Source organism: Pezoporus flaviventris, unplaced genomic scaffold, assembly GCF_033815535.1.
Source record: "Pezoporus flaviventris isolate CSIRO_AGI_PZ_B2104156 unplaced genomic scaffold, CSIRO_AGI_Pfla_v1 ptg000001l, whole genome shotgun sequence".
Lineage (NCBI taxonomy): Eukaryota > Metazoa > Chordata > Aves > Psittaciformes > Psittacidae > Pezoporus > Pezoporus flaviventris.
The window spans coordinates 26,996,229-27,021,580 of NW_026892549.1; the positions used below are offsets into that span (position 1 = coordinate 26,996,229).

The 25,352-nt window shown below is 38.1% G+C and overlaps 1 protein-coding gene across 3 annotated transcripts in view; it reads right to left on the reverse strand.

Annotated features, from left to right (window-relative positions):
* The window catches only part of GRID1 (glutamate ionotropic receptor delta type subunit 1), a 596,456-nt gene that overhangs the window by 12,141 nt on the left and 558,963 nt on the right, over positions 1 to 25,352 (reverse strand). For all 3 annotated transcript variants that reach the window (XM_061449455.1, XM_061449436.1, XM_061449445.1), the window contains 3 exons: positions 19,828 to 20,023; positions 12,367 to 12,533; positions 10,791 to 11,031 (listed from right to left, as the gene is read on the reverse strand). In XM_061449455.1, coding sequence (XP_061305439.1) covers positions 10,791 to 11,031; positions 12,367 to 12,533; positions 19,828 to 20,023 — 604 coding nt within the window. The remainder of the gene's footprint in view (positions 1 to 10,790; positions 11,032 to 12,366; positions 12,534 to 19,827; positions 20,024 to 25,352) is intronic.

The window sequence follows — 25,352 nt, forward strand, 5'->3', positions numbered from 1 at the left end:
ACCCCTTTTTAATATGACTCAGTTTGCCACACTCATTATTCTAGAGATTCTGCAGACAGCAATGCAGTGAAATGCAGACAGATGTGTAAACAGATGCAGCAATGATGTATGTTTCCTGTCATTAATTTAACACAGGCAACTGACCTATTCAAACAGCACTTAATGTTACATAAAATTTGTTGTTTCTGAATGTACTCTGCTAGAAACTGGGCTGACCATAATAGTATCTTATTAGAAATAAGTGTGATGCACCTCAAGAGTCTACTTGAAAAACTGCTTTTATAAATAGGCCGAAGTCTGCAATCAAGCTTCTGCTATTTTAAGTAGAAACTAGACCATGTATTTTAAATTAGCAATTAACTAAGCTATCATCCATAAAACAGCTGTCAGAAAAATGCATTGAGACATCAGCTGAGGTCCAGTAGACTTGTGGGCCAACTGAAAGAATAAAATAAATGGAAATTTTGAAATATATTAATTTCATTCAATGTGTGATTATTTTCAAAGAAACAAAGCTTTCTAAAAAGTCATGTACAAAAGGCCTTCTTATTCATTATGAAATGCTCTCCAACAGCAGAAATTCCTATATGAAGAAAGAGTAATATTCTTTTCCCTTCTAAGTAAACCTGAAATAAAGTGAGAATTAACAGAAACTGCCAAGAGTGTTAATGTGATACAAAATTGTTTCAAATATATCGCCAAAGTTCATTCCCACCTACCCACAGCCAGAAAATATCTGTAACTGATGAAAGAAATTATTATCAAAAACCTAAAGACCAATCAAGTAACAGTGATTTGCTACAGAACAGCAAGGAGCTTCATGCGGTAGATCGTTTCTTCCCACACCTGCACTGCTCCCTTAACCTGATCACACCTAGCCAGGGAGCTAATTCTTAAAATGGCTGTAACTGTCCCATGGTTCGTGTCTCGGAGCCCTATCCAGAAATTCACTGGATGTCATGTCCCCACTAGGACACTGATGCTTATGATGCACACCAATTTAAAACAGCTAAACATCTGTCATTTACTTTTTTCTCTTCACCTGCATCTGTATGCTGCAGTACTGTGTGAATAAATATGCAGGACACAGTAACAATGGGACAAGCATCGCACATTAGATGACAGCAAGAGCCCCACAGTCTCCTTCAGTGATCTGCTCCCACATTCATCACAATCCATTAACTGCAATCACAGAGAAGCACTGGCTAGTCCTCACAGTCCTCACAACCAACAGCAGACTCAAACCTGCAAGGTAAGAGACTGTGATAGCACCTTCATTTTGTTACTCAGTATCAAAGGGGACATTCAGCCTCATGCTGAGGTAATCAAGCTTTGAAATCCTTACCAACCTTGGTTCACAAGCATTAGAAGCTGGTAACTCAACTACAAAGAAAATGAATGACTGGCTCACATTATACAGATGTTTCCACAGTTTTCATGAGGTTCAGAATAAACAGAACAGTAAAAGAATGCAAAGGAACATTTTTCAACACAAGCAGAAAAGAGCAGTACTGAATGAGTGCTGGTTGATGAGCATGCCAATGTCTCTGCAAAGGAACTCCTAGGAGAAAGGAGAGGTTGCAGGTGGAGAAACCTTTACTGTGCACAAACTGCATATATTGTAGCTACAGGCATTTCCAACAACACAAAGGTTAGGTTCAAGGGGAGTTCCAAGGAGAGGCAAAGATGAGGAGAAAACTAGCAAGAATTCATCTCTGCAGGCATTTTCAACAACAAACCAGTTATCTGTTCGTTTATTATGAAGTCTCACCATGCTTCTGAGGCCCAACCTCACATCATTGGCCATCTCCAGATAGACAGGAAAAGGAAGATGTGGGGAGAAAAAAAAGGATCAAGATAGTGAGGCTAATAATATAATCCATATTTCACTCTTCTTAGCAAACATATACTTATTACTTTTTATATTTCTGTTTTGAAATAGCACATTCTAGGCACCGCAGCCAAAGAAAATGGCCTGAAAAGGGTGGTGTTTTCAGAATTCAACAATATCTAAACTGACCCTACAAGGTGACAGATTATTCTTTTATGAAGTAAAGATTAAATTCACAAAGGTTCTGTTCCAAAACTCACTAAAACTTAATGGATTCTTTACCTTGCTTTATACAGCTTTGAAATCCTAAATTATTATCTAGTCCACAAGGGATGTAACTTTTCACTCTACTGGGCCCAAAGCAAAGCAATGCTACCCTTTATCAGTCTGATTTACTCTACTGGAGCATCAGGCGTAACAGATTGCTCTATCATCATCCTTCTTCACCATTCCAGCCTAGTCAAATCCAAATCTCAGAAGTTCCCATTTTTCCCTATTATGCTGGGAGCGCAAGAGGGAGCTGTCACAGGAGACATAAGCAATTGCTTCTATAACGTGTTTGATGCCCAGTGATAGTTGTGATACTTGCACTGCAAAGCCTCTCCACTTCAGATATGTGAAAGTCTTAGAAAATTCTTACTTATGACTATTAACCACAAATGTTTTAATTAAAACCTGCATTTTGAAAAGGTTGCTGCACCCCCATTTGGGACTGTATTTTGGAAACTGCCCAAGCTCCTATTTGAACATGAGAAAATACATAGCATCATAATAATCTGGCCACCAGTTACCCATAACAGAACTCTTGGATACTGAATATTTACGAAGAAATAGTAATTGTTATGCTGGGTAAGTTTGAGTAGTTCTTTCATATATATATATATATATATATATATATACACGCTTATAAATATGGTTCTGAACTTAAGGAAAATCATACCCAAGTATGTTTGGTTTTTAAATATATCTATTTTCCACACTATTAGTACCTGTGATTTCTTAAAATTTTGCTAATATTGAGCACAGATTATTTCAAGTATTATAAAATTATTTAAATTCAATAAATAGATTTATAAATTGCCTGTTAATATTATTGTATAGTAAGTTCAATCTTCAAATCACTTCAATGAACATGTAATTTTCAGTTTGTACATACTCTTACTTAGTTTTACATACACATTTAAATGTTTAGTTGGATATCAAGGCCTAAGGCATTTTATAAATTACAAAAACAAAAAAAAAATTGAGAAAAAAGTCACATTTATGTTTTTTTATTTTAAACTTTTACTGATTTCATTACCACTGAACATTCAACCCCCCTGAAAAAGTCAGCTTTAAAATAGCACTGTAGGCTGAGATAAAATATACAAACATTAGCTCTGTAAACATTGTGTGAAGAATCTAAAAGAATCTGACACATTAAGGCTTCAATTCAGTAAAATACATAAGCTCATGCCAAGCACATGAGTAGCCACAGAAGTTCTCTGGGATGGATGATATAATGCAACACAAGCAAGTACTTAAACTCATTACCAAACTGGAACTTCAAAACAGACTGTTACTTTCTGACTTCCCTGTATGGCAACATTAATTTTTTAAGCTTATTTCTGTTGAATACTCTTTTTTTTTGGCCCCCATAAGGTTTATGCTAAGTAAGTCCAGATTATATCCCTAAGAATCCCATTAGCAGAATTTTCTGATATGACCAAGAGAAAAATTAAGCCAAACACAAAAATCCCTTCCTTGCAGCTACAGAAATATGCTAGAATCAAACTTGCGTGCTTCAACACAGCTTTGGGTAGCAGAAGCCTGGGCCTGGTGTCATTAATAACAGGGATGACATGTCACTTTTAAATCATTACAGCCTTGACCTAAAATTATGGCAATCAATAGGAAGAGTTGACTGATTTCATTTGATTCTGATAAGCATACTGTCTATGACCAGATATTACATAATAGCTGAGAAGAAAATCTTGCTTGTTCATTCATGTAAAAAGCCAAGACTGAGTTACTTAAGATGCCCTTCCAGTTATTATCAGTTTCTATACAAAACAATTTATATATTATATCATCTTTTTATTTTTTTTTCCTTTAACAGATTTTTCCAGCTTATATTTCATTATCAAACAACATTAAACTTTGGATTCTGGCATGACTGATTCCTAACACTGCTTTGCCGATTTAAAAATGCTATTTAGAACAGTTTCACAGCTTATTATATTCAAAGCTAGTTTGAAACTGAATTTCAAGATGGCATTAAAATGCATAATGTTGCCAGTGTTTCAATGATTCATTTTCCCCAAAAAACTTTATTTATTCATAGTAGAATACAATACAGCGGTACAAACAAATGATCATTTATACGCAACTGAGCAAAAAAAAAATGTACAAAGTTTTCAGACATGTCATAAAAATACAGAAAAAAATAATTTTAAATAAAACCAAGATAAAATATAGAGGACATGCAATGAAGGGAAAGTAAAATACCAGTTTGAGGATCTCATGTTTCCTTTCATTCTCAAAAGGAACCATCCCAGAGGAAATAAAATTATCAGACAAAAAAGTATACACAAAGGTGACAAGGTAAATGAAGTGACAAAAAAAAAGACAAGGAAGGTGAAAATAATGGTGAAAGCATAAGACTCTTTAATAATAAAAAACAACACTGCTGACACCATGCTGAAAGTATGGAAGCTTGGATCGCCATGAAGTATCTGGTTGGAGAACTGAAGTAAGATGAATATGGTGCAAATCACAATTCTTACAGTGACAAATTTCAATCCATTGAACTCGCATTTGCTAGCTCGTATTTCCACTTCTAAGGTACACTGGGCTTCATAATCTTCTAATACCAGAAGAGAGTTCTAGCGGGTAGCTTTCATCACTGCTAAAGCTGGAAATATGGATTTTTGAGGTAGGCTGGAATTCGCATATAATTGAAAATGGATAGAGGGTAACTTAAGGCAAATCATACACGGCTGCCCTGGCCAAAAATACAGGTTTTCTTTCTTTCATCCTGCATACTGCCAAGATATTTTTGATAATTTTTAGAGTAATTTTGCTATATCCCTCTGTCCTATAGAGCTACGAAGTATTACAGAGCCTAGACTTTTTGAGATTCAACAACATTTAAATATTATTAAGCAGGGACTGGCAGGAAATAGGAATTAAAAGATGCTGTTACTAGTGCACAAATGTGTTCTCTGGACAGTACTTGAATTGCTGCCCCCTTTTTATCATTTGAAAATAAAAAGTGAGAACAGAAAAGTGAACAGAGTCTGTTGAATAAAATGATTTTTGCAAAAGCAAGAGAAAGTTAAGAAAACACAAACTAAGCTGCGGAGCCTGGGATTGTTAATGAATTATAAATTTGATACAAGCTATGAGGCAGTGACTAGTAGCAACTCATTAGTTGGAAAAATTATGCTATTCCTTAACCAGTAAAACCCCAAAATCTTCATGCACTACAAAATTGCAGACACTTTGGGTATAGTTTCTGAAACATACTGCTAGGAGGAGCACAACTAGTTTGGAAGAAAAACCTCTGATTTGTAATATATATTATCTGAGCTAAAAAATAATCAAACCAAGAACCTGAGATCATTCTAACACTGTGTTTCAAGACCTGTATCAACAATAAGTGAATCAGTATCACCCTTTCTGGAAGATGCAACAAGTATCAGTTTTATCAAAAAAAAAAAACCACCACCCTGCATAAGTGACTAGTTTTCTTTGCTGTGGGGTTTCCTGTTAATATGTTTTTAGTGAGTATATCTCATGCACAGTGAAAAATACGGGAATTCAACTTTCTTTCCATTCATAATATGATATTTTATCTTTGTTTCTCAGTTTTCATTGTTTTGGAGTATAGTATGTGGATGAACTAGGAGTACTCTCTTCGTAGTTCTGAAGAGATCTCAGAAGTAATAATCTTCAGGGGGAACAGTACATCACAATAAGACAGCTGATAAAGCGCAGAGGATGCTGGGGACTCCGCTGCAATAAGCGGCAACACTTGCTCATATTGACAATGAAGATTTAAAAACTGTCATTCAGTCTGTCAAATGGAATAAAAGGCACTAAAACCCTGATGATGTGGCAAAGACCTTGGAAGCTAAATGATCCAAATTATATTATAGTTTACTGATGTCATGAAATAAATGCGTAGGACTCATATCAAAAGATATAGAAATCTAGAGATAATTATTTAAAGCTTAACATTTCTATCAGGCAAGATTTCAGTAACTTTATCCGATTTCTCAGTTATTTAAAAGGGACACAGAGTGACTGAACAGAAATTCCAGAATAAATACTAACTTGCATTTTTTTATTTTACAACTCCCAAAATCTCTGAGCCTTATCAAAGTCTACAGATTAGGTATCACTATCGCAGGCTGAGTGGCAGCTGTGTAAATTCCAGATTTTAACACACAGGGATAGATGTATGAGCGGGCTAAATTTCACTGTATAGGGTATAGGATGGCTAGGTATTAATAACAATTAGGAGAGGATGATTACAGATTCTAGAAAATCTGATTTGGAAAGATGACCAAATTTAAATTTTCCTGAATTATAAAATAATAAGGACATTTAAACATTACTAGATCTCTTTCCAAGTTTACGAGATTACAAACTTGAGCCCTAATAGAAAAATGTGGTACAGCACTGCAGCTGTACATTTTTTCCTGGTGTTGTAGCTAATCTTTTTTTTTGTTAATCTGATCTGACAAGGATTAAATGAAGAATTAAAAGGGATAACAGTAAGATATTTACAACATAACTCATTAGCAATATTTTTACAATTCTGCTTCAAACAGAATAAACATATCTTCAGTAACATCTTGAAAAAGAAAACCAACCCAGCCTTCACTCTCTTAGCAAGAAATTTCACCATTGCCTGCATGACAGAATTGTGAATAAATGGCAACCATGTTTTGGGGAAAGTAAAGGAAGTCTATCTTTCCTGGAGGTAGAAACTAATATTTTTTTAATTGAGCAGGGCAGATTTTCTTCATATGCGAACAATGTAAAAAATACTCCAGTTGGAACTAGTCTCCATCTGGATTAACTCTTCCTATCAAGTCTCTAATGTCAAAGTTCAAGTTATGTTTATCAGGTTTCAAAGAACAGGCTTTCTGTTCCTCGCAGTTATATAGTTGATACTACATTTTTCATGCTTATAGTAATTAAATGTTGTGACTTATACCATCATCTGAGTCTTTTAACACCTCAATATACTGTCAATTGTTGGCATGATACAGCCTATCTAACTGGGTCAAGCCAAATAGAAAACATTAAACTTGGGCTCTGCAACTAATGACAAGTCCTCACTCAATCCTGAATCCACTGTAATTTTCTATAATGGATTTATAAAGCTCCTAACAGGGTAAGGATCACAGAAGCCAAACACTAGCTCCTTGTCCTTTGCATCATGAGGGGACACCAAAGTCTAATCCTAGGCTGCAAGAGAAGCAGTCCCTCCTGTGACCCTCCACAAGGTCTGCACTTCCTAGAAGAAAACAAAGACTGGAAGACAATCCAGTTCCCACAGTGTTTAGGTGGTACCATAACACTCATGTTTTGCCAAAGACTTCCCAAAAGCAGAAGAAAATCAAAAGCATGACCTGAAGTTTGCAGCTCTTACTGAACTGACATGTCTGCGGTATCAGATGCAGCTAACAGGTAGGTTTTAGTGTTTTGTATATGCTATGCATGCGGTAACTCGCTTACTACAGCTACTGCTGTAGAAAAGCTGGGTAATACCAAGAGACAGAAGCAAGATACCCAAAACCACTCCTCTTGGAGATAAAAGCTTGGAGATCAAATCTTGCCTTTGCTTTCAGTCCCCTAAACAATACTCAGCCACGGCTCCTGATTCAATCAGGGGAGTCCTCAGAGATTCAAGGCTCTCCTCCTCCCTGGATCCTGCCCTCTCTTAAGTTTTGAAACCTGGTTCTCCTAAATACGTTTAAAATCTTCAACCAATTCACACCAACCAGTTTACACCATCTGAAACTTTGTTTCCTATCTTAATCATAGCAGCCAGCAGCAATCCCGCTTCAATCCCTCCCCTAATGCCACATAAGTAAAATGCCTCTGACCGCTGATCTACCGACAAACACCTGCTACGTTCAGTTGCCGATTTACCCCAGAGGACGCTCTGCTCACGGCGGCCAGGCCCCGTGCTCTCATCCCCGCGGCGCCACCCCGTGGGGCGGGCAGCCATTAACCGCGGGCGCGGTAGTCACGTACTCGCTACTGCTTTACTGGGGTCCCGGCCGCTCGGGCCAATCAGAAAGCGGCGCGCGACCGGCGGCTGGTGCGTCCGGCTGCCGCCCGGTCCGAAGACAAGGGCCGGGGCCGGAGCGGGAGCCGCCGGGCGGGGACACGGGCCTGGCTGCTGCAGCTGGAGCAACCTCTGGTGTGCGGTTTGAGCTCGGGTTGAGGTTAATGTGTTGCACGACCCAATCCGCAGCGGAACCGTGTGGAAAGAGAGTTTAGATTGTTAACAACAACACCTGTGTGTCACATTTAAGCAGAAGACCTCTGAAAACTGCCCATCGATGGGTCTGGGCAGCAGCTACCTATCCCTGTGGCTGCTCTGACCTGATCCAAAAGTGCTTCTAGCTTTGCATTGCACCCAGCTGTCCTTTTCGGGGACCCCTCATTATGTTCCATCCTGCTGGCTTCACATAACCTCCTGATGGCTTGGCCTGTGAGTTCTCATCCCTGTGCCCTGTCCTCGGGAACACACACTTTCTCGTTCAACCTCAACACCTACTTGTGCCGGGGCGCCCATTGACTCTGTTCCCTCTTTCAGTAGTACCCCCATCATTGACCTTTCCTGAGCCTGCTCATGTGCACTAACTTTAATTTGCCTCCCTTAACCCAGGCTGGCTGTGCTCTAAGGGCAGACCCAGCTCCCTTGCCAGGTCATCTTCCCAAGTACAGCTTTACCGGCTGAGTAGCTTTAGTATACTTTAAAAAATTGATGCTTAAAAGTATTCTATTGTTTGTCATAGAAACAGCAAAAGAGGTTGTACAGAGCAACCCAGATCAAGAATGCATTGGAGGGAAAGTGAAGGAATAGAAGAGGTACAGGAAGGGGAGAAAAGATGGGATGGGGTAGGCGGAGATATGTAATAATCCTTCTTACAGTTATAAAAAGATAAATTAAGGGTATGGGCAAAAAGAAAATATTTAAAGTCAGTAAGACTCTTGGAGATGGAAACTGTTTAAAGCGCCTTGCAGTAAAGGAGTGAATTATTTTGCCTTACCTATATGAAACTGCCTTTGGGGCATATTCTCATCTCACTCTACAAAGTCACACAAAGACAAGTCCCTGAGCATGGAGAGGGGAATGCACTGCAAAACTGGCAAAACAAATACTTGTGCACACACAGCATGAGGATACTTCAGACAACATCCCTGCCCCTTGCTCTGCCTGGCTTTCACAGTGGGCAGTGAACCGACTACTGCAAGCGTTTGCGTCTTAGCAATGCTAACATGGCGTGGGGCCTTTGGGTTACAGCAGAAGTGACTTCTACAAGACAGCAGGGAAAAATGCTACAGTATTTAACCAAAAAGCAATTAAATATGCACTTCTGTTCATATGAAAGCTTCTTTATAAATAAGAGTACCTACTGGTGCTCTCCCTGTGCCTGCTTTTAGAGTGCTGCATTTTGCAAAGCAGATATGCCTCCTTTTACCAAAATTTCCCTTTCACTATTGTGTATTTCAGAGCCACAGGCAAGTGACTTTGCAGCTTTGTCCCACAAACATGGTACAGATGTTTATCACTGAGCACTTGATGGATGGATTCAAATGGGAGAAGCAGGAACTCAGAAGAATGGAACCTTACTGAAAAATATTTCACAACATTACAGATTGCAGCATGTATCTTCAGATCCCATTTGCCACAATTGCTTACAGGTGATAGGTATGTCAATTAGTGCAGTACTCCTGGCAACTTGAGAAACATAGATTGGCATTGATGGGCTATGTACTATATTCCAGCTGTAGTGCAGCTCACTGCTATTATTTGCTTGTAACAAACATCTGTTCCAACATGAAAGCATCTACAAATGCCTCAGTGCCTCCAAGATTACAAGAGGTTAGTTTGTTAAACATTTAATCTATGTAAACAAATACGGGTTTCATGCAAGACGGATTTGAGTGTGGACTGATTCCATCATAGCATTGCTAAATATTACTCATTGCTGTGCATGAAAACTTCAAACCCAAGAAATTCAGATGTATTTTCCTTGGTGAAATATACCATATAAAGGTCCATTTACTGAGAGACTGCTACTTTTAGAAGTAAAACTGATTTCAAAGGAAGAAACAGTTTCATGGCAATATGGCTTATTCAGTTAATAACTAGCTGGCTTATTTTTAATGGCTCATCTATCTCTTCAAACTCAGCCTAGGTCAGCCGTGAAGGAAAACAGCTACCAGCTGGCTGGCAGCTGCACAGCCGGCACAGGATGGATATGGTTCTCACAGCCGATGGATGGGGTCTCAGATCAGAGAAAATATTACCACAGATGGCACAACTGGATGCCCATGACTGGCCTCCCCATCACTCGCAGAAGAGAGGCCGAGGGTATGTTTCTGAACTACTCTCTTATCCCTAAAGGTGGTCTCTCCAGGTCAGGGTTGAGGCACATTGGTGGGGCAGTGTGGAAGTTAGCACTGCTGCTGCCCATGCTGTATCTGCTCTATAAATAGAGGACTTTAGTATCCAGGGCTTTCAGTTTGGCACCTTGTATGTGCACAAAAGACGTGTTTTGCTTTCTTTATTTGTTTAGAAACAACCACCCAAAAAGTTATATGCAAAGCTTAGTACAGCGAATCAAAATAAATCAAATTTATTGTATGAGAGCACCTAAAATCCCACAACTTTCACTCTCTTTCATGTTTTCTACTTTTAATTGTGATAAGAATAAAAGTTATGGACCTCTTTCGGTGTTTCTTGATGACAACGGTTGCTGTTCCACCACAATTCCAATGCTGCCACCAAGCATGCAAGAAGGAGGCCTATTGCTAAAATGCAGAAAACTCCTGCAAAACTGTGAAGCTTGAGTGCCTTCCCATCTGTCTGTGCATTGGCATGACTATTCAGGTCACAACGTCCCATCCGTGGCCACCATTTCTGTTTAAGAACATCCAAATCTCCGCTTTCTTGCAACTCTAGGATCCTGCAAAAAATGTCGAAATATAAGTATTATTTTCATTGATACTTTCTGGGTTTTTGTCTTTTCTGTATGACATGTATATTTTAAATCTACCATCCCACAATTCAAAACTGCATGCCAGGACCACCACTGTGTAGTAGTATTCATTTGAAACTTTGTTATACCACGAGTTCTTTCTCCTCACAGCAGCAGGTGAACTCCACCAGGTAACTTCAGAAAAAGAAGACTGTAAAAAATTCCACTGTAATGAAAAAAGCATTTCTAAGGGAAATCACCATATTCCAGTTAGTCATGTCTGGTCTGGCTACATTCAGCTGCAACAGCTGGTCCCACTAGTGACATGCTCAATCCACTCTACTGCTGCTCTCCCACAGTAATTTCAAAATCATGTGAGACTAAGCATGCTACTATTTCTGTGCCACTTAATACGAATCTGTTTAAGCAGCAACCAACTCATTTACTTCAGCAAATGTAGTTTATGCAAAAGATTTTACTTCAATGCTGTTATTTAATGCCTGAATTACTGTGTTAACAGTTGCTAATTAATCATTGTTTTGTCTCTTGTGAAGTGTCCCTTCTCTCCATGAATGATTCATTTTGGATTTAGTTTGGTAACTCGTTTAGCTGTTTACTAACAATCTTTTCTCTTGAGGCAGCTTTGTCTCTGGTTATGCAGCTGGAGTTTTACTCCTCTTTATAAACAAGGAGGAAAAGGAAATCTTGCTTCAGCTCCCTGCCTGGAACAGAGCACCCGCTCACCTTCTGCTGAGACCACACATGCCTGCAAAAATGCACGTCTCCATTTCAGTGTATGCATTCACATGGAAAAGATACTCCTAGCTGGTAGCTCAAAGATCAATAAATGGCACAGTTTTATAGTCTCATAGTCTCACAATCCCATGTGATACCCAAAAATTATTGTTTTCCTGCACTGTTGTGAATCTTCAGCCTCTCTCCCAACACTAAAGGATAAGCCAGGGCATTATTACTTGCTTACTTGTAGGGAGCAACATATTGCTTCACAGCCATCAAAACGTAGCATGAATCAAAGATCTCTCCTCAATCTCTTACCATACAAAGCTGTGAGGACATCAGCCCTTTTTCTGCCAGAGGCAGTGCTGCCTGGAGGTGTGAGGCCAACACCACCCTCAGTCCCCTCCTCTCTAGACTGGTGCATGTGGAGCAGAAGTAGCAGCTTTATTGAAGCCTTAATTTATAACATGTCTGCTGTCACTTATTTATGGTCCTTTATTCAATAACTGCCAAAATTAACATGAATCATAAATGGTTGCTAATTTTAGAGAGAAGTCCTATAAAATGAGCTTTGTTTTGTTTTACCTCTGGGAGAAAAGATCTCTGTAGGGGCTTCCATGCTGGAGTGCTATCCCATATCCTTTGCTGCTGATACTGTTTCCAATGACTGTCACAGAGCATTCATCATCCGTCAGCGCAGCATATTCTACCACTGTCACGTCCCACAGGAAAGCATAGTTTCCTTTCTTTGCCTGTAAATACAGCATGAGCACAACATGATCTAAACCAAATTACATTTCTAGGTAAGACAAAACCCATGCAAGCAAACAAACCCTGAGCTTGTCATTACTCTATGGTAGTATTCCATTAGGTCAGAGTTTATTCGTCTTGGTACATTTCTAATACTCTTTGCTCCCAGCAGTACCTCATCTAGTCCAATCTCATTAAAATGTATTCCATTTTTAATAGGAATACATAGGATAACATAGACAATTGTAATTGTAGGCAAGGTTTACATAACAGGATATTAAAAATAAATTAAAGCTATTGCCTTCGCTGATGAAATTTGATGTATGTTTTGTAAGAGACATGGAGTGTGACTGGCTCCATACATTCATGTAACACCATGAGTATAGTATAAGCATTAAGAGATGCTTCCTAGTCATCACAGTCACTGAAACTGTAACTTTACAGCTTTCTTCACAAAAGAAAAAGCCCCTTCCAAGAAATGTGTTAGTCCTCGAACAAAAGGCATGCTTTGAGCTTCCTTTTTTTTTTTCCACAGGTAAGAACGGTCATCAGCATCTCCTATTATCTCAGTTTTGGGACAAACACTGTTTTAATTTAGCACACACCCACTCATATCAGCCTTAATTGGGACTTAAACCAATGCCTGTATGTAGTGCATATGATGAATGTAAATCACCTTACTTAACATAAGATGTAAGAAACATCCCTGGATAGGGATTCTGTAAAGAAAAAAGTCATCAAAGTCATCATTTTATTTGGTTAGTAATCATTAGTTTCCTAATATATTTAAGTAGTATGTTTTTAAGTCTCTAGTGAACATACAGAGCACAATGGAACAGATGGGCTGGAACATCTAATGCAAGTAAATTATTTCAGATCTTTCTTTAGGTTAGAACAAGGCAAGGTGGAGAACTGAAGTCCTGCATATATTTGTTTGGTTCCCATAAGCTCCCTTAGGCAGTGGTTGCAGCTTTGACACAGAATTAGCTCATCCTTCCATGTATTTTCCATTTTTGTGTAAGCTCAGTTTTTGATTTCATCTTAAGGCTGTAAGACTCCGTTAGTTATTGTATTATATTGGACTCCTCAGTTGAGCAATTAAGCTAATTTACTTCACCATGCTTTGATATAAACCATAGCTTTCTGAAGTCTCTGATAGCTGTTTAAACATCACAATGATTCAAATGGGTGAGTTATTCTCTAGTGGGTGGAATCCAGGGAAACAAAGATTGTCTGGATTTTCTGTAAGCTATTTGCCACAATCCACATCTTTTCCCCACTTTCCTTCTAACTTCAAGCCAGTTCTGTGTTAGACCAAAGTCAAAATGTTATATCCTTCTTCTTTCAAAATATTTAAATGAGCCTGTACTGACCGCTTTAAAAATATTTTTTTGTTAAAGGCATGCTCCATTGTGGGCTTGTCCCTGCTTTCTCCTTTGCCACCTCCCTGGTGAATTCAGAGTAACAGCAATTAATACATGTAGCCACAGAACTGTTGATATACTAGTACAAAACCTTATTAAAATCTGAACTACAGTATGGGCCTTGCAGGAGTTATTAAAATAGGAGCCACAAGACTACTGTTAAAATCATACTTTGATTTACCTGACACATCTTACTGAACTAGCATGTTCGTAAAAATATCTCTCACTTTGATGTCACTGTATGAAACCAGACCAGAGCAAGACTTCCACATCTGCATTGTAATACTATGCCTGGCTGTCTACCTAAACTGGTAATGGTGGCACAAAGGAGGAAAGAACAAACAAGTTACTGTTTACTGTATGCAACAGGCAGAAAAGGCTCATAACCTATTAACACAAGGATGTGTAAAAAGTTAAGCATGGCAAGGGAGTGATTCCTCAAGGCACCTAGCCTCTATTCAGCCAGCAGCCCACATTCTTGGAAGCCTAAAATGTGCTTTACAAAGGTATTTTCTGAATGATCACATACAACTAACTGGGTTGTTAGCAGCAAATCTCTGAATCTTGCCCTCTACTTTTCCTGTGATGGGCTTTAAAAATTCACATTTTATGCTTTCACATCTGCAGTGGTGCTGATGGGCCTCCTACCTGGTTAGGAGCAACAGGCAATGGGCATCAGTCCCATTGGTCTTCCTGACAGGGAAAGACCATCAAAAGTCCCATTTTTGTACATCTCAGGCAGATTGTTTTTTATGGTAAATAGTACATAGGCTTTTGCTACCTACAATAGAAAACTGTCCAAGTGCATTAAAAATATGTACTAATTGAGGCAAAGACAACAGCACTTGATACTGTACACAGAATTTATACAAAATCCCTGTTTTTAGAGAGCTAAAACTTGCTGACGGATGTACAGAAAGAGAAAACCAGAAAAAATCACTGTGCTAAAGTGTGTCTTGCATTTTTCTCTTTGCTTGTTTGTTTCTTTTAGACAGCTGTATCTTTTGGTTGTTTTAGAATTGTTCTGTAAGTGATCTTTTCAAATTTACAATTTAGAAAAGAAAAACCCATCTCATATATTCCTCATTTTTTTCTTAGTAATATTTGAGGAACACACTCTTCCTCAAATACTCAATTTCAGTTATAAGTCAATGTCTAGATGTTCTGATTTCAGGTCACATTATTGATTTTCCTTTTCAAGCATCAGCATTCTGTACTTTATATAGAAGAGCTGTGTACACTTCCAATGTTGGACATCAGATCTTTTGAAAAGATCTACTTTTCTTGCATTTGCAGTGTTACTGTCCTAAGTAACATCCTACAACTGTAAGTGGTCAATACACAAAGTCAGACAGGTCTCTTCATAAAAATTTCATATTTTTTGTGACATAAATAATTCTATCCAGTGCAATCACATCTGTAGAGCATTATTTCCCTGACAGCCTGATCATTTTAGCATAAACGGGAATCTGAGTTTTGAACTCTTAGTAATGCATGCTTCTCAACTCCCAGAAATATTGGGTGTAAGACGGTTTCCCCTCTTTGATTGCCGAAACCAGAATCTTGAAATACCCCTTTTTCCTAAGGGAAGATTTGACTCTTCCAAAACTTTTTTCACTAGTGTTCTTCTCTGGAGAGTGAAGACCTTGTACTATTAGTGTGTTCATTGCATGGAAGGCTTCCTTATGACCAAGTGTTTATTTGCTGCATAAATTCAGCATCCTTGATATCCCTGTTAATACCTGTTGTGACGGCTAAGCAGTATTGTCTGTTCAATTTAAAGAAAATCTGTCAAACTTAGAAAAACGTATGTACAAGACACACAACCCACACACATACATGTGTGTTTGAGATAGTGTTACATTCTCTATAGCTTCAGTAGGCAAGCAGCAAAAGCCAAATAAAATCAAATCGACACTTTCAACCAAAAATCAACCCAAAACTTTTAAAAAGTAGTTTAAATTATTCATTTTTGTCACGTGAAAGAATGCATGCGGGCACATGTGCATACCCCTTAGCTTCCAGGCCTGAGGGATATGCACAGTAGGAAGACTAAGAATTCCATGAAATGTGGTAATGACCCATGGGATGTATAAGCAGCAACTGTCTCAAGGCTACCTAGCTGCATATGACAAAGATGTACCTACCCATGAAACCGAGTCCTAATCACAATACAGCAAAAATCCATATCCTGAGGCTCTTGCATTCACAGGACAGGCAACTAAAGCCTGCACTGTATGTTTTTAGGGCCCACAAAATTTTCTAGTGTGATCAGACATCATTGCGAAGATAATACAGAGAGAAAGATGGTAAAAGGGAATGTGGCAAATAGCTGAGAATAGGTAAGATAGCTTGAATAAAGAACAAAATAAAACAATAATAAGCTAAACTTTAGACTTTTAATTGGCTTTCATGTTTGGTTCTTTTGCGAAGGCCTTACTGGAACTCTCAGCATGCAGGCATATTGCAGAATAAAACAAAAATAGCATGGTTAAACTTTCAAAAACCTCTTTAATTGAAATTCAGCCAAAGCAAAGCTCATTTATTCCACCCAGGTGGAACTACGGTGATGATTTACACCAAAGTCACCAGATTTATCTTTGGTTGAAGAGGTTTAAGAAAGCAGATTTAAGAATAAAAGAACCCCATAGGCAAAACTTATATGAAATATATTTCTTCATAATCATAAATAGAAAATAAAAGGCATGGGAAAATTGCTTCCTAGATATAATAAGGACCGCAAAAAGAACAATAATACTTAGCTGTAAGCAACCTCATATTGTCACTCTTCAACATGGGAGGAGATGGAAGAATATTGTTCAAAGGGTCCTGACTTATTGATGGTAAAATGATGGATTTTTTCAAAGAAAGCATGGTAAGAAATAATAACTTGAAAAAAGGATGAATTTCCAATTGATCAGTGATGTGTGATGTATCTAAAACTTATGAAGAAGCTACCACACTAAAGTGCCAGTATAATGCAACTTTCATGATTAATTTACAGTCAGAACAGTGTCACTGCAACTGGTCCCAATATATAGCTGGTACTACAGAAATATCAAAAAGTAACCTTTACATTGGGATTAGTGGAGAAGTTAAAAAACTGCTTGGGTAACATTTACTATCTATAAAGAAGTGTTTTAAGAGAAGCAACACAGTTCTAATAAAATCAAAACCATGTAATTTAATCCTGTTCAAATGATTTTAAAATTAATATAACTAAGGAGCCACTGAAGGATGTAATATATTCAGGTTTAAGGAGGCATTTGCTTTTACTCCAAAGGGGTCAAGAAATAGAGAAATTTTTGAGGACTCCTGAAAACATATGGATGAGCAACCATAATTCACAATATAAAATCTGATGTGCACAATAAATTATTGGAAAATATAGTTTTAAAAATCTTATTAATTGAACTTTTAAAATTACTCTTACTTTCAAGATAAAAATGAACAGAGGTGACTGTTCAATAAGAAATGCTCTGATTTAAGGTTTAGAGTTCAGTAAGGGACAGAATCTTTTGAAGGAAGCAAAAAAGGGAAGGAATAAACTCTTAATGTGTCATTGCCTACATCAATGATGCGTTCACATTTTGCACTGTACTTGATTTTGATCACTTTCCATCAAAAGTGATAACACACGAAGAAAAGGATTCAGAGAAATTTTGGCACCAAATTGATTGGACAGGAGAACAGTCTCCACCAAAGCACAGCCTTTAGAAAATACAACGGTAACAGTTTAATTCTCCTATATGTATATAAGATATATATCTATAGGATTACATAAGGGTCATATTACTTCATTCTTTCCAAGCAAAAAATGGCTGCCCACAGTGAAAAAAAGTCACAGGTTATTACATATGTTGTAGTAATTAGTAATTGCCTTGAAGAACCGATGGCCAGTGGGTATTATGCAAAGAGTTTGCTGAGATTTTCAAATGGCTTAGAAATGTGTGCACTTCCAGTACCAATGTCCACCTGGGATAAGATGGCAGGAGCTACATACTGCATGATTCTTCAGGATCCTGTCTGTAGCTTGACCCAGAAAGAAACTTTCTATATGACAGCATTAGTCAATCCTCATTTTTTATAGTACCAGAAAACTCAAGTGTCAAAATAGCATTTTGTATGGAGCAGTGATTTGTCTGGTAACCTCCTCCTATGCTGTGCAGAGATGTTTATGAATAGCATAATGTTTTCCATCTTTAATAACCGCTTTCAACTGCCGTGAGTGTACGACAAAAACAACTTGCCCCCTCAGCTCTGAAACATCCTTCTGTCACTTATGTGACTTTGCAGTACATTAATGCCCTTTCCATAGCTCTACCAGTGTTTCAGAAGCTGTGCCTTGACAATGGGAGGTAGTCATTGTGGCTACAGGGACTGTGTTGTGTCTGGAGACCTCTGCCATGGCAACCAAATGCCACAAAAGCTTTCAGGACTTTGTTCCACTATTATCCTTTTGTTTTTAGGCAGTCAAAGGGAGTAGGAAAATCTCCAGAAAATGGAGAGAGGTAAATGGAATAGAGACAAATATCTGAAATACCTGCCTGTACCACAAATAAGCAGCACTCTCCTGTTTTACATTAAAGCGGCATTGCTCTCTTTGTAACTGCAGCTGAGCTGTGATGCTGTCTAAAGAAAATGGAAAGAAGAAGGAGGGGAGAAAGGATAATAGTGGCTTTTTTTTGTTTGTTTGGTTTGGGTGGTTTTATTTTTTGCATTGTGTCAGGCAAGTCCTCATTCAGAAAAATGGTTTGGGGATCTTTTCATGATAGAGAAATTTTAGATTTCTTGTAAAAATACATTTTTAAGGCACATTTACTTCTTTTTCATACAGCAGTACGTGTTTCTGGATGGGAAGTCCCATTTCCTTGGCCATCATCAATTCTCCTTTAGAAAAAACAAGTTCTAGCTGTAATGCTTGACATGAAAAACTTGTCTCCATTCAAAGAGCTCAGTGAGCTATGAAGAGCAACATTTAAACTACACAACAGGTTAGTTGGCAATGTTATGAAACATTCAACCAAATTTATGCAAGTGTCTAATCAAACAGCAGCCTTGGTCAGTTTTGAGGACTGAAGTAAATTTGGTTATTGTTGACATTAATTGAATGAGCCAATCAACTGATATAAAAATCATCCTACAATATTGAAATCAAACTTAATATGAAAAGTTATCACATAGATAGGATGGAGCTGCCAGTCCCGTACACACAGTATAATTAGTATTCTGAAAAGCCTGCCAATCTACAGTTACATGTCTGGCTTAGGCAAATCTAGCTGTAATAAATGACAGGAGGCTTACAGAATAAGTGTGTGGTCATATCTAAGAGAAATAAAAGCATGGCGAAGAGCATGTGAAAGCACAGCAACATGTGAGTTCATTTTTTAAAGTTTAGAATAAACAAAGAAAATGTTGCATTAACATTTTGTTCTAGGAGAAATAATTCTGTGTTCAGTGAATCCCTTGATTCTTGCTCATGTTTCAGTAAGCTCAATCCACCACCTCAGAAAAAAAAAAAACAAACCACTGAAATGACAGGAGTCAGTACCTGGATAATGTAAAGAATGACATTCAAAATGGTATTATCAGAGCTCTCAAGAAACTGAGAAACCTTATGGCCAGATCCAAAGAAGGACTTACATACTGAAGATTTAGGTAGAACTAAAGTACTTACATTCAAAACCATGACCCCAAAATATGATTCTAACCTGCCATTGGGTTACTAGAAGGAAGGGACTAGATAGGGACCTTTTTTTCTGGTTTTAATGACAATACAGGTGCTTTCCTGTGACTGAACATTATTAATGGTATGCAAACAACATTAATACAGCACAAAAATTAAATTAACCCCCCTGTGATCTACTTTTACCTTTCTGATGCCTTCAGAAGGGTTCGATACACAATTATCTGCTCCATTATTCTTACTGATAGTCCTCCACAGTTCAGCAAATGTGTTATCCTGCTCCAAAGGGTTGGTCCCTTTTGCTTTAAAGTATTCATACACTGCTGAATCCCTGACTGTACCATAAGATATATCCATTTGTTTGGACAGATCCTGAAATGTTCTGAAATTCAAGCGATATTGAGATATTAGTATTATGCAGTACATTACCCAAGATTTCATTCAAGAAATGATTACTATGTCATTAGTCAAAAAGCACTTACCCTCACTGAGTAACATTTGCATATCTCTTTTCTCATCATAAAAGAAAGCAAAGGAGTAATGTAATTGTATTGATACTGTATTAACTATATCCGAGCTTTTTTTCACCCCAGCAAAGACTTTTTTTTTAGACAGATAACATTCATGTTAAATGTTACAATTCTAAGTTTTCACAGTAACATAGTGCAAAACAAAGACTTACTTGACCACAGGAAACCATTAGTTAATAAATACAAACTTCCAGCCCCATCAGCATCACTAGAAATACGTTGCAGAATTCAGTGGAATTAGTTTGCAGTTACACTAATACTCCATCTGACTCAATCAATACAGCTGTTTCAAACAAACAAAAGTCTTGCTTACAAATTCCACTGACTCTCTCTCTTTCTCTCTCCCTCTCTCTCCTTCTCTCTCTCTCTTTTCACAGCCTCTGGTAAAACAGGCATTTTTCATTCACATACAGGCCTAACTTTCATTTACTCATCATACCACTCTGGAAGTGTAAATGGGCCTCAACCTGAGTGGCTGTGAATGCACCATTTATTTTCAAATGGTACAGAATGTAATTCACTCCTGGTTTACAGCCTTTTCTGCACAGAAAGGTGTAAATCACTGCCTGCATCAATGAAAACCAGGCTAAGTTTCAAAACATTTAAGGTGGAATCACCGGCATCAGAAACAGCATCCACCTATGTACATTCATTCCTATTCTCTGCCTCCTTCCTATGCCCTCAGTATCACTTCTGTGCAGTGCCACCATTTTTTTGATCTGAGCATACACACACACACGTTCAACCACTGACCATCCCATGCAGGGACCAAACTAGATCTCAGTCTCGAAATAAACCAAACTGGTTTATTTTGCATTTTATAATGTATAACTTCACATAATAACGCAACATACTCCTGATATGACCAACAGACTGACACTGAGATCAGTCAAATTGAAGCAACCCTCTCTACTCCCCTCACTTCTTTCTCTCCAAAACAATCTTTTAGAAAAAAAAAATCCTCAAAACATCTGAAAGGCCAGCTCATGCCACCTCCCACCTGCCTCCAACTCTTGGAGCCACAAAAGCAAAACATTTTGCCTTGCAGCTCTTGCAGAAGATTTCTTCACAATGCCACTAAGGAGACTTCACTTGGCCCATGAGCTGAAACTGTTTTCCATACAACAGACAGTACACTCTTTTCTCTGTTTCACCACAAGGATGCCACTGATAACACCTCACACCCACATAAAAGCCCCTCCAACACTATTTAAAAGCAAAGCAATCCGGGCATATACACAACACTATATAAAACTATGTAGAAAACTCTTCCTTCTTCTCCATCATGTCACATCCAGGCCTCCCAAGTCTGGCTCCAAAAGGGCTCCTGTATGGCCAGCTCTGTCCCCAGGGCTGCAGCTCAGCAGGGATGCCTTTCCCACACCAGCCAGAACTCTTCAAACTCACAAGCTGCTTTGAACTGTTTAAGTGGTTTAAGTTCTTAAATTGTGTTAAGGACTTTTTATCATTTTAAGCTGTTAAGCAGCTTTAAGTAAGACTGTGTGAACAGTTTTTCTCTATATACATTGCACATTTGTGGATTTGGACTAACTGGGAGTTACATCAAGTCCCAAACCTTCTGATTTCTTTAGCTGTGTACATAGCACTTTGGTAAAGTACAGAATGAACACCCTGAAGGTTGCTGGAAATTCAAAATTCTAATGAAAAATGAAAGAATTTGTGACAGTTTTATTTCTCTCTTTGTTTAACAATCCTGAAAGTTAAATTCTGTTCTCCTAAATGTTTCCTGTACATTTCATTGAACAGGACCATTTTTCCTCCAGTCTCGACCAAAAATGATTACATGCTGCATTTAGCTCTGTCTTTATTTTTAAAAATAAATTTCATCATATCCCATGGAATTGCTTACATCCTGGGAATGGACAATCTGCCTGTTAAAGACACATTTCTGTCTATTCTATGTACAAATGATGCAGAAAGATACTCAGTATACACAGGAGGGTTTCTGTGGCAACCTTTTTCACACTAGGTTTAGTGTATGGATTTTGGCGTGTGTAGGAGTGCGTATTTGGTAGAAGCATAAACCTTTTAGCTGTTTTTTAACAGATCTTTCAGCTGATAACAACTTTACAAATGCCTACTGCTCATGCTGCTATACTGTTTGAAAGTCTGAACATGAGAGTTTGGATATTAAAAACAAGTAATTAAACCTGCATTTTAAATAATGTCAGTATTTTCTGGATCAATTCTGCTGCTTCTGCTGCTGTGGAAGATTTGTCAGAAATACGCCTTTTAGTTAAATTGTTCTTTATTGACAGTATTTTTGGTTTACCTAAACTACATTTTATTGACAATCAGTACTGTACAAAAGCACAGTACATGTTGCTTTTTGAGCACAGAAAAGCACAGTTTCTTCAATTCACTGAGCATCACAGGGCACAGTGAGTAAATGCAGGCTTTGTATCAAATGCTTTGCAATAAACAGATAATCAGTACTGATCGAAGGGAGGGAAGCACAACTTTTGCCTCAGTGTGATAAGGCAACTACTGCACCTTTGTTGGCAGAATTTCCTTGGAAGAGATAATGTGGAGTATTGCATGTCGTAAGGATTATGTGTGCCTTTCTCGCAGTACCTTACTTGATGTACTGTAAGAATAGCCACAGACACAGGAAATTCTCCATACTGCACTAACATTGGAAATATCCTATGAGGTTGCCAAAAGATACAGTGAGGGGCACAGTAAGTAACCAAGCTTGCGAGCAGTTCCTGCAGCAGAAGTTCAGACGGATGGTGACTGTTTCAGTGAGAAAATAACCTTATGCCTTTACCAAATGGACCACTTAGCCAAAAACCTATTTCAGAAATTATTCTGACTGGGAATGGTCTAGACCACAGTTCTTACTCTGTAAAAAAAAATGTCTCCATATATTTCTGTACTGAAAGTGGTGGCATTGCTCAGTATCTCCACAGGGAGGTGAGAAGATCTGGACATGGCGGGTACAGTCACATATATAAAAGATACTGAATGGAGATTAGTATCTCCTGGCTTTTACAGGGTGAATTAAGGTAAGCACGTATGCAGTTTTTAAACATTGTTATTTTAATTCCAATAAGCCACTACGAGACAAAATCATTCACTGCTACATTTCAGATACTGGTTGTATTTTATAACAGTGTCATTCTCTAGAAGCAGCTGCTCTCAGGGTTCTTAAGCTTTATTTTTGCAACCAGTCATTAGCTGGATCCACCTTCTTTAGTCACTCAAATTCTTGCCTCACTTTACTATAGCAAAGGTTTCACGAATTAATATATAGAATAATTTGCAACAAAATTGTGTAGCACAACAAGATGCCCCATATACCTTACCACCTCAGTTATAGGATCTCACAACCCATTAAGGGCTCTCTGTAAGTGTGATTAAAGATAAAGCTAGTAAAGCAGAAAAAGCTGATGTTCCTCACAGTTACAGGAGGCTAACTTCAATTTATAGATAAATACATCCACTGTGTGATTTCTATAATAGACAAGTACATGTAAACCCATTCATTTAAGTAAATGTACCTGTGGTCAATCTAAACAAAAAGAGTGTCTTTTAAAACTGTATTACTAGCCAAATATTTAACACGTGTAGTTCTGCCTGCTAGAAAAATGCAACAACTGACACATAATTTCCAATGGAGTTGCAATTACATCCTGTAGAGTCAACTGAAAACTGGACTCTCTGCTTGTTTTATTTTCTGAAACATATTGACATAAACCATATGCAGCAGAATAAACAGTCAGGCAATAGCTGTACTGGCATTTATCATTAGACCACTAGAAAGAGTTGCTAGAATAACTACACTGATTAAGTTGCACTTTCTGGAGATGTTTTCTTCCAGTAAAAGACTCATGCAGCTGTAGACATATAAACTAAAAATGTGCTGCCACTATAGGCTTATGTTACTCTGGAATTGCTATAAACCCAAGACTTTCTGAATGGATAATATAAACAAATCTCATCTAAGTGACAGACTAAACCTGTTACTATGTGCTTTGAGGTAACTGCTGATCAATTAACCCATCTTAAGTCATCAGAATCATCAGACATGATTGAAGTATTTTAAAAAATAAAAGGATAAAGGCTCCTGTCATTTCTAAATTAAAAAAAAAGTGAATTTTATTTTTCTTCATAGTAGCTTTATTTTTTTTTTTTAATTAAAAGTTCTTAAAGGATCAAGGAAGAGAGGCAAAAAAACCCAACTTGCTTATTGAGATTTTCTTCATCCTTACTGTTCATTTTTTAAAAAGTTTGTAGCCAGCTGCACATCTGGACTTGTGTTTAAAATCTATTACTGTAAACAGGCCAGTTGGCTGGCACCACGATCATCCAGCAATAGTCTTTTACATCACAGTAATAAACTGTCCTGGGTTCAGCAGTAGCATTCATTTTTCTCCTCCTTGGTAGCTGGTGCAGTGCAGTGTTTTGACTTTCAGCTCGGGAACAGAGCTGATAACAATGTTTTGGTTTGGCCAAGGACTTTGTGAGCCTCATGCTTTGCCAGGGAGGAGGGGAAGCCAGGAGGAAGCAGAGACAGGACACCTGACCCAAACTAGCCAAAGAGGTATTCCATACCACAGCACGTCATGCCCAGGATGTAACTGAGAGTTAGCTGGAAGGGCTGGGGGACTGCAGGGTTGGAGGAGGTATCAGTCAGAGATTGGTCAGGCTGGGGGGCGGGGGGGAGTTATCGGTCAGCTGGTGGTGAGGTGATGTATTCTCTTCCCTTGTTGTTTCCTTTATCATTGTTATTATTGGTGGTAGCAGCAGTGATTTGTGTTATACCTTAGTTACTAAACTGTTCTTATCTCAACCCCTGGGAGTTGCATTCTTTTCGATTCTCTTCTCCATCCCTCTGGGAGTAGGGGGAGGGAAAGAAGGGGGGGGAGGGAGTGAACAAGTTACCTGACTGGGTTTAAACCATGACATAAACGTAGCCCTTAATCTTGGCTTCAGCCCTGGAAAAAACATAATGGGAAAATCCTGACAGCTCCTTGATTTAGAAGTAGTTTCTCCTTAACCTTCACAACTGCCTGTGTTCTGACACTATAAAGCTGGGGATTTTTCTAGTCTGCTAGTGCTTATGGAAAAATAATATCTCACTGTTTCTGAATCCACACTATTATTTTAAAAATATGCAAGATTTTTCATGCTTGGCTACTGTTCGTTCATTTGCAC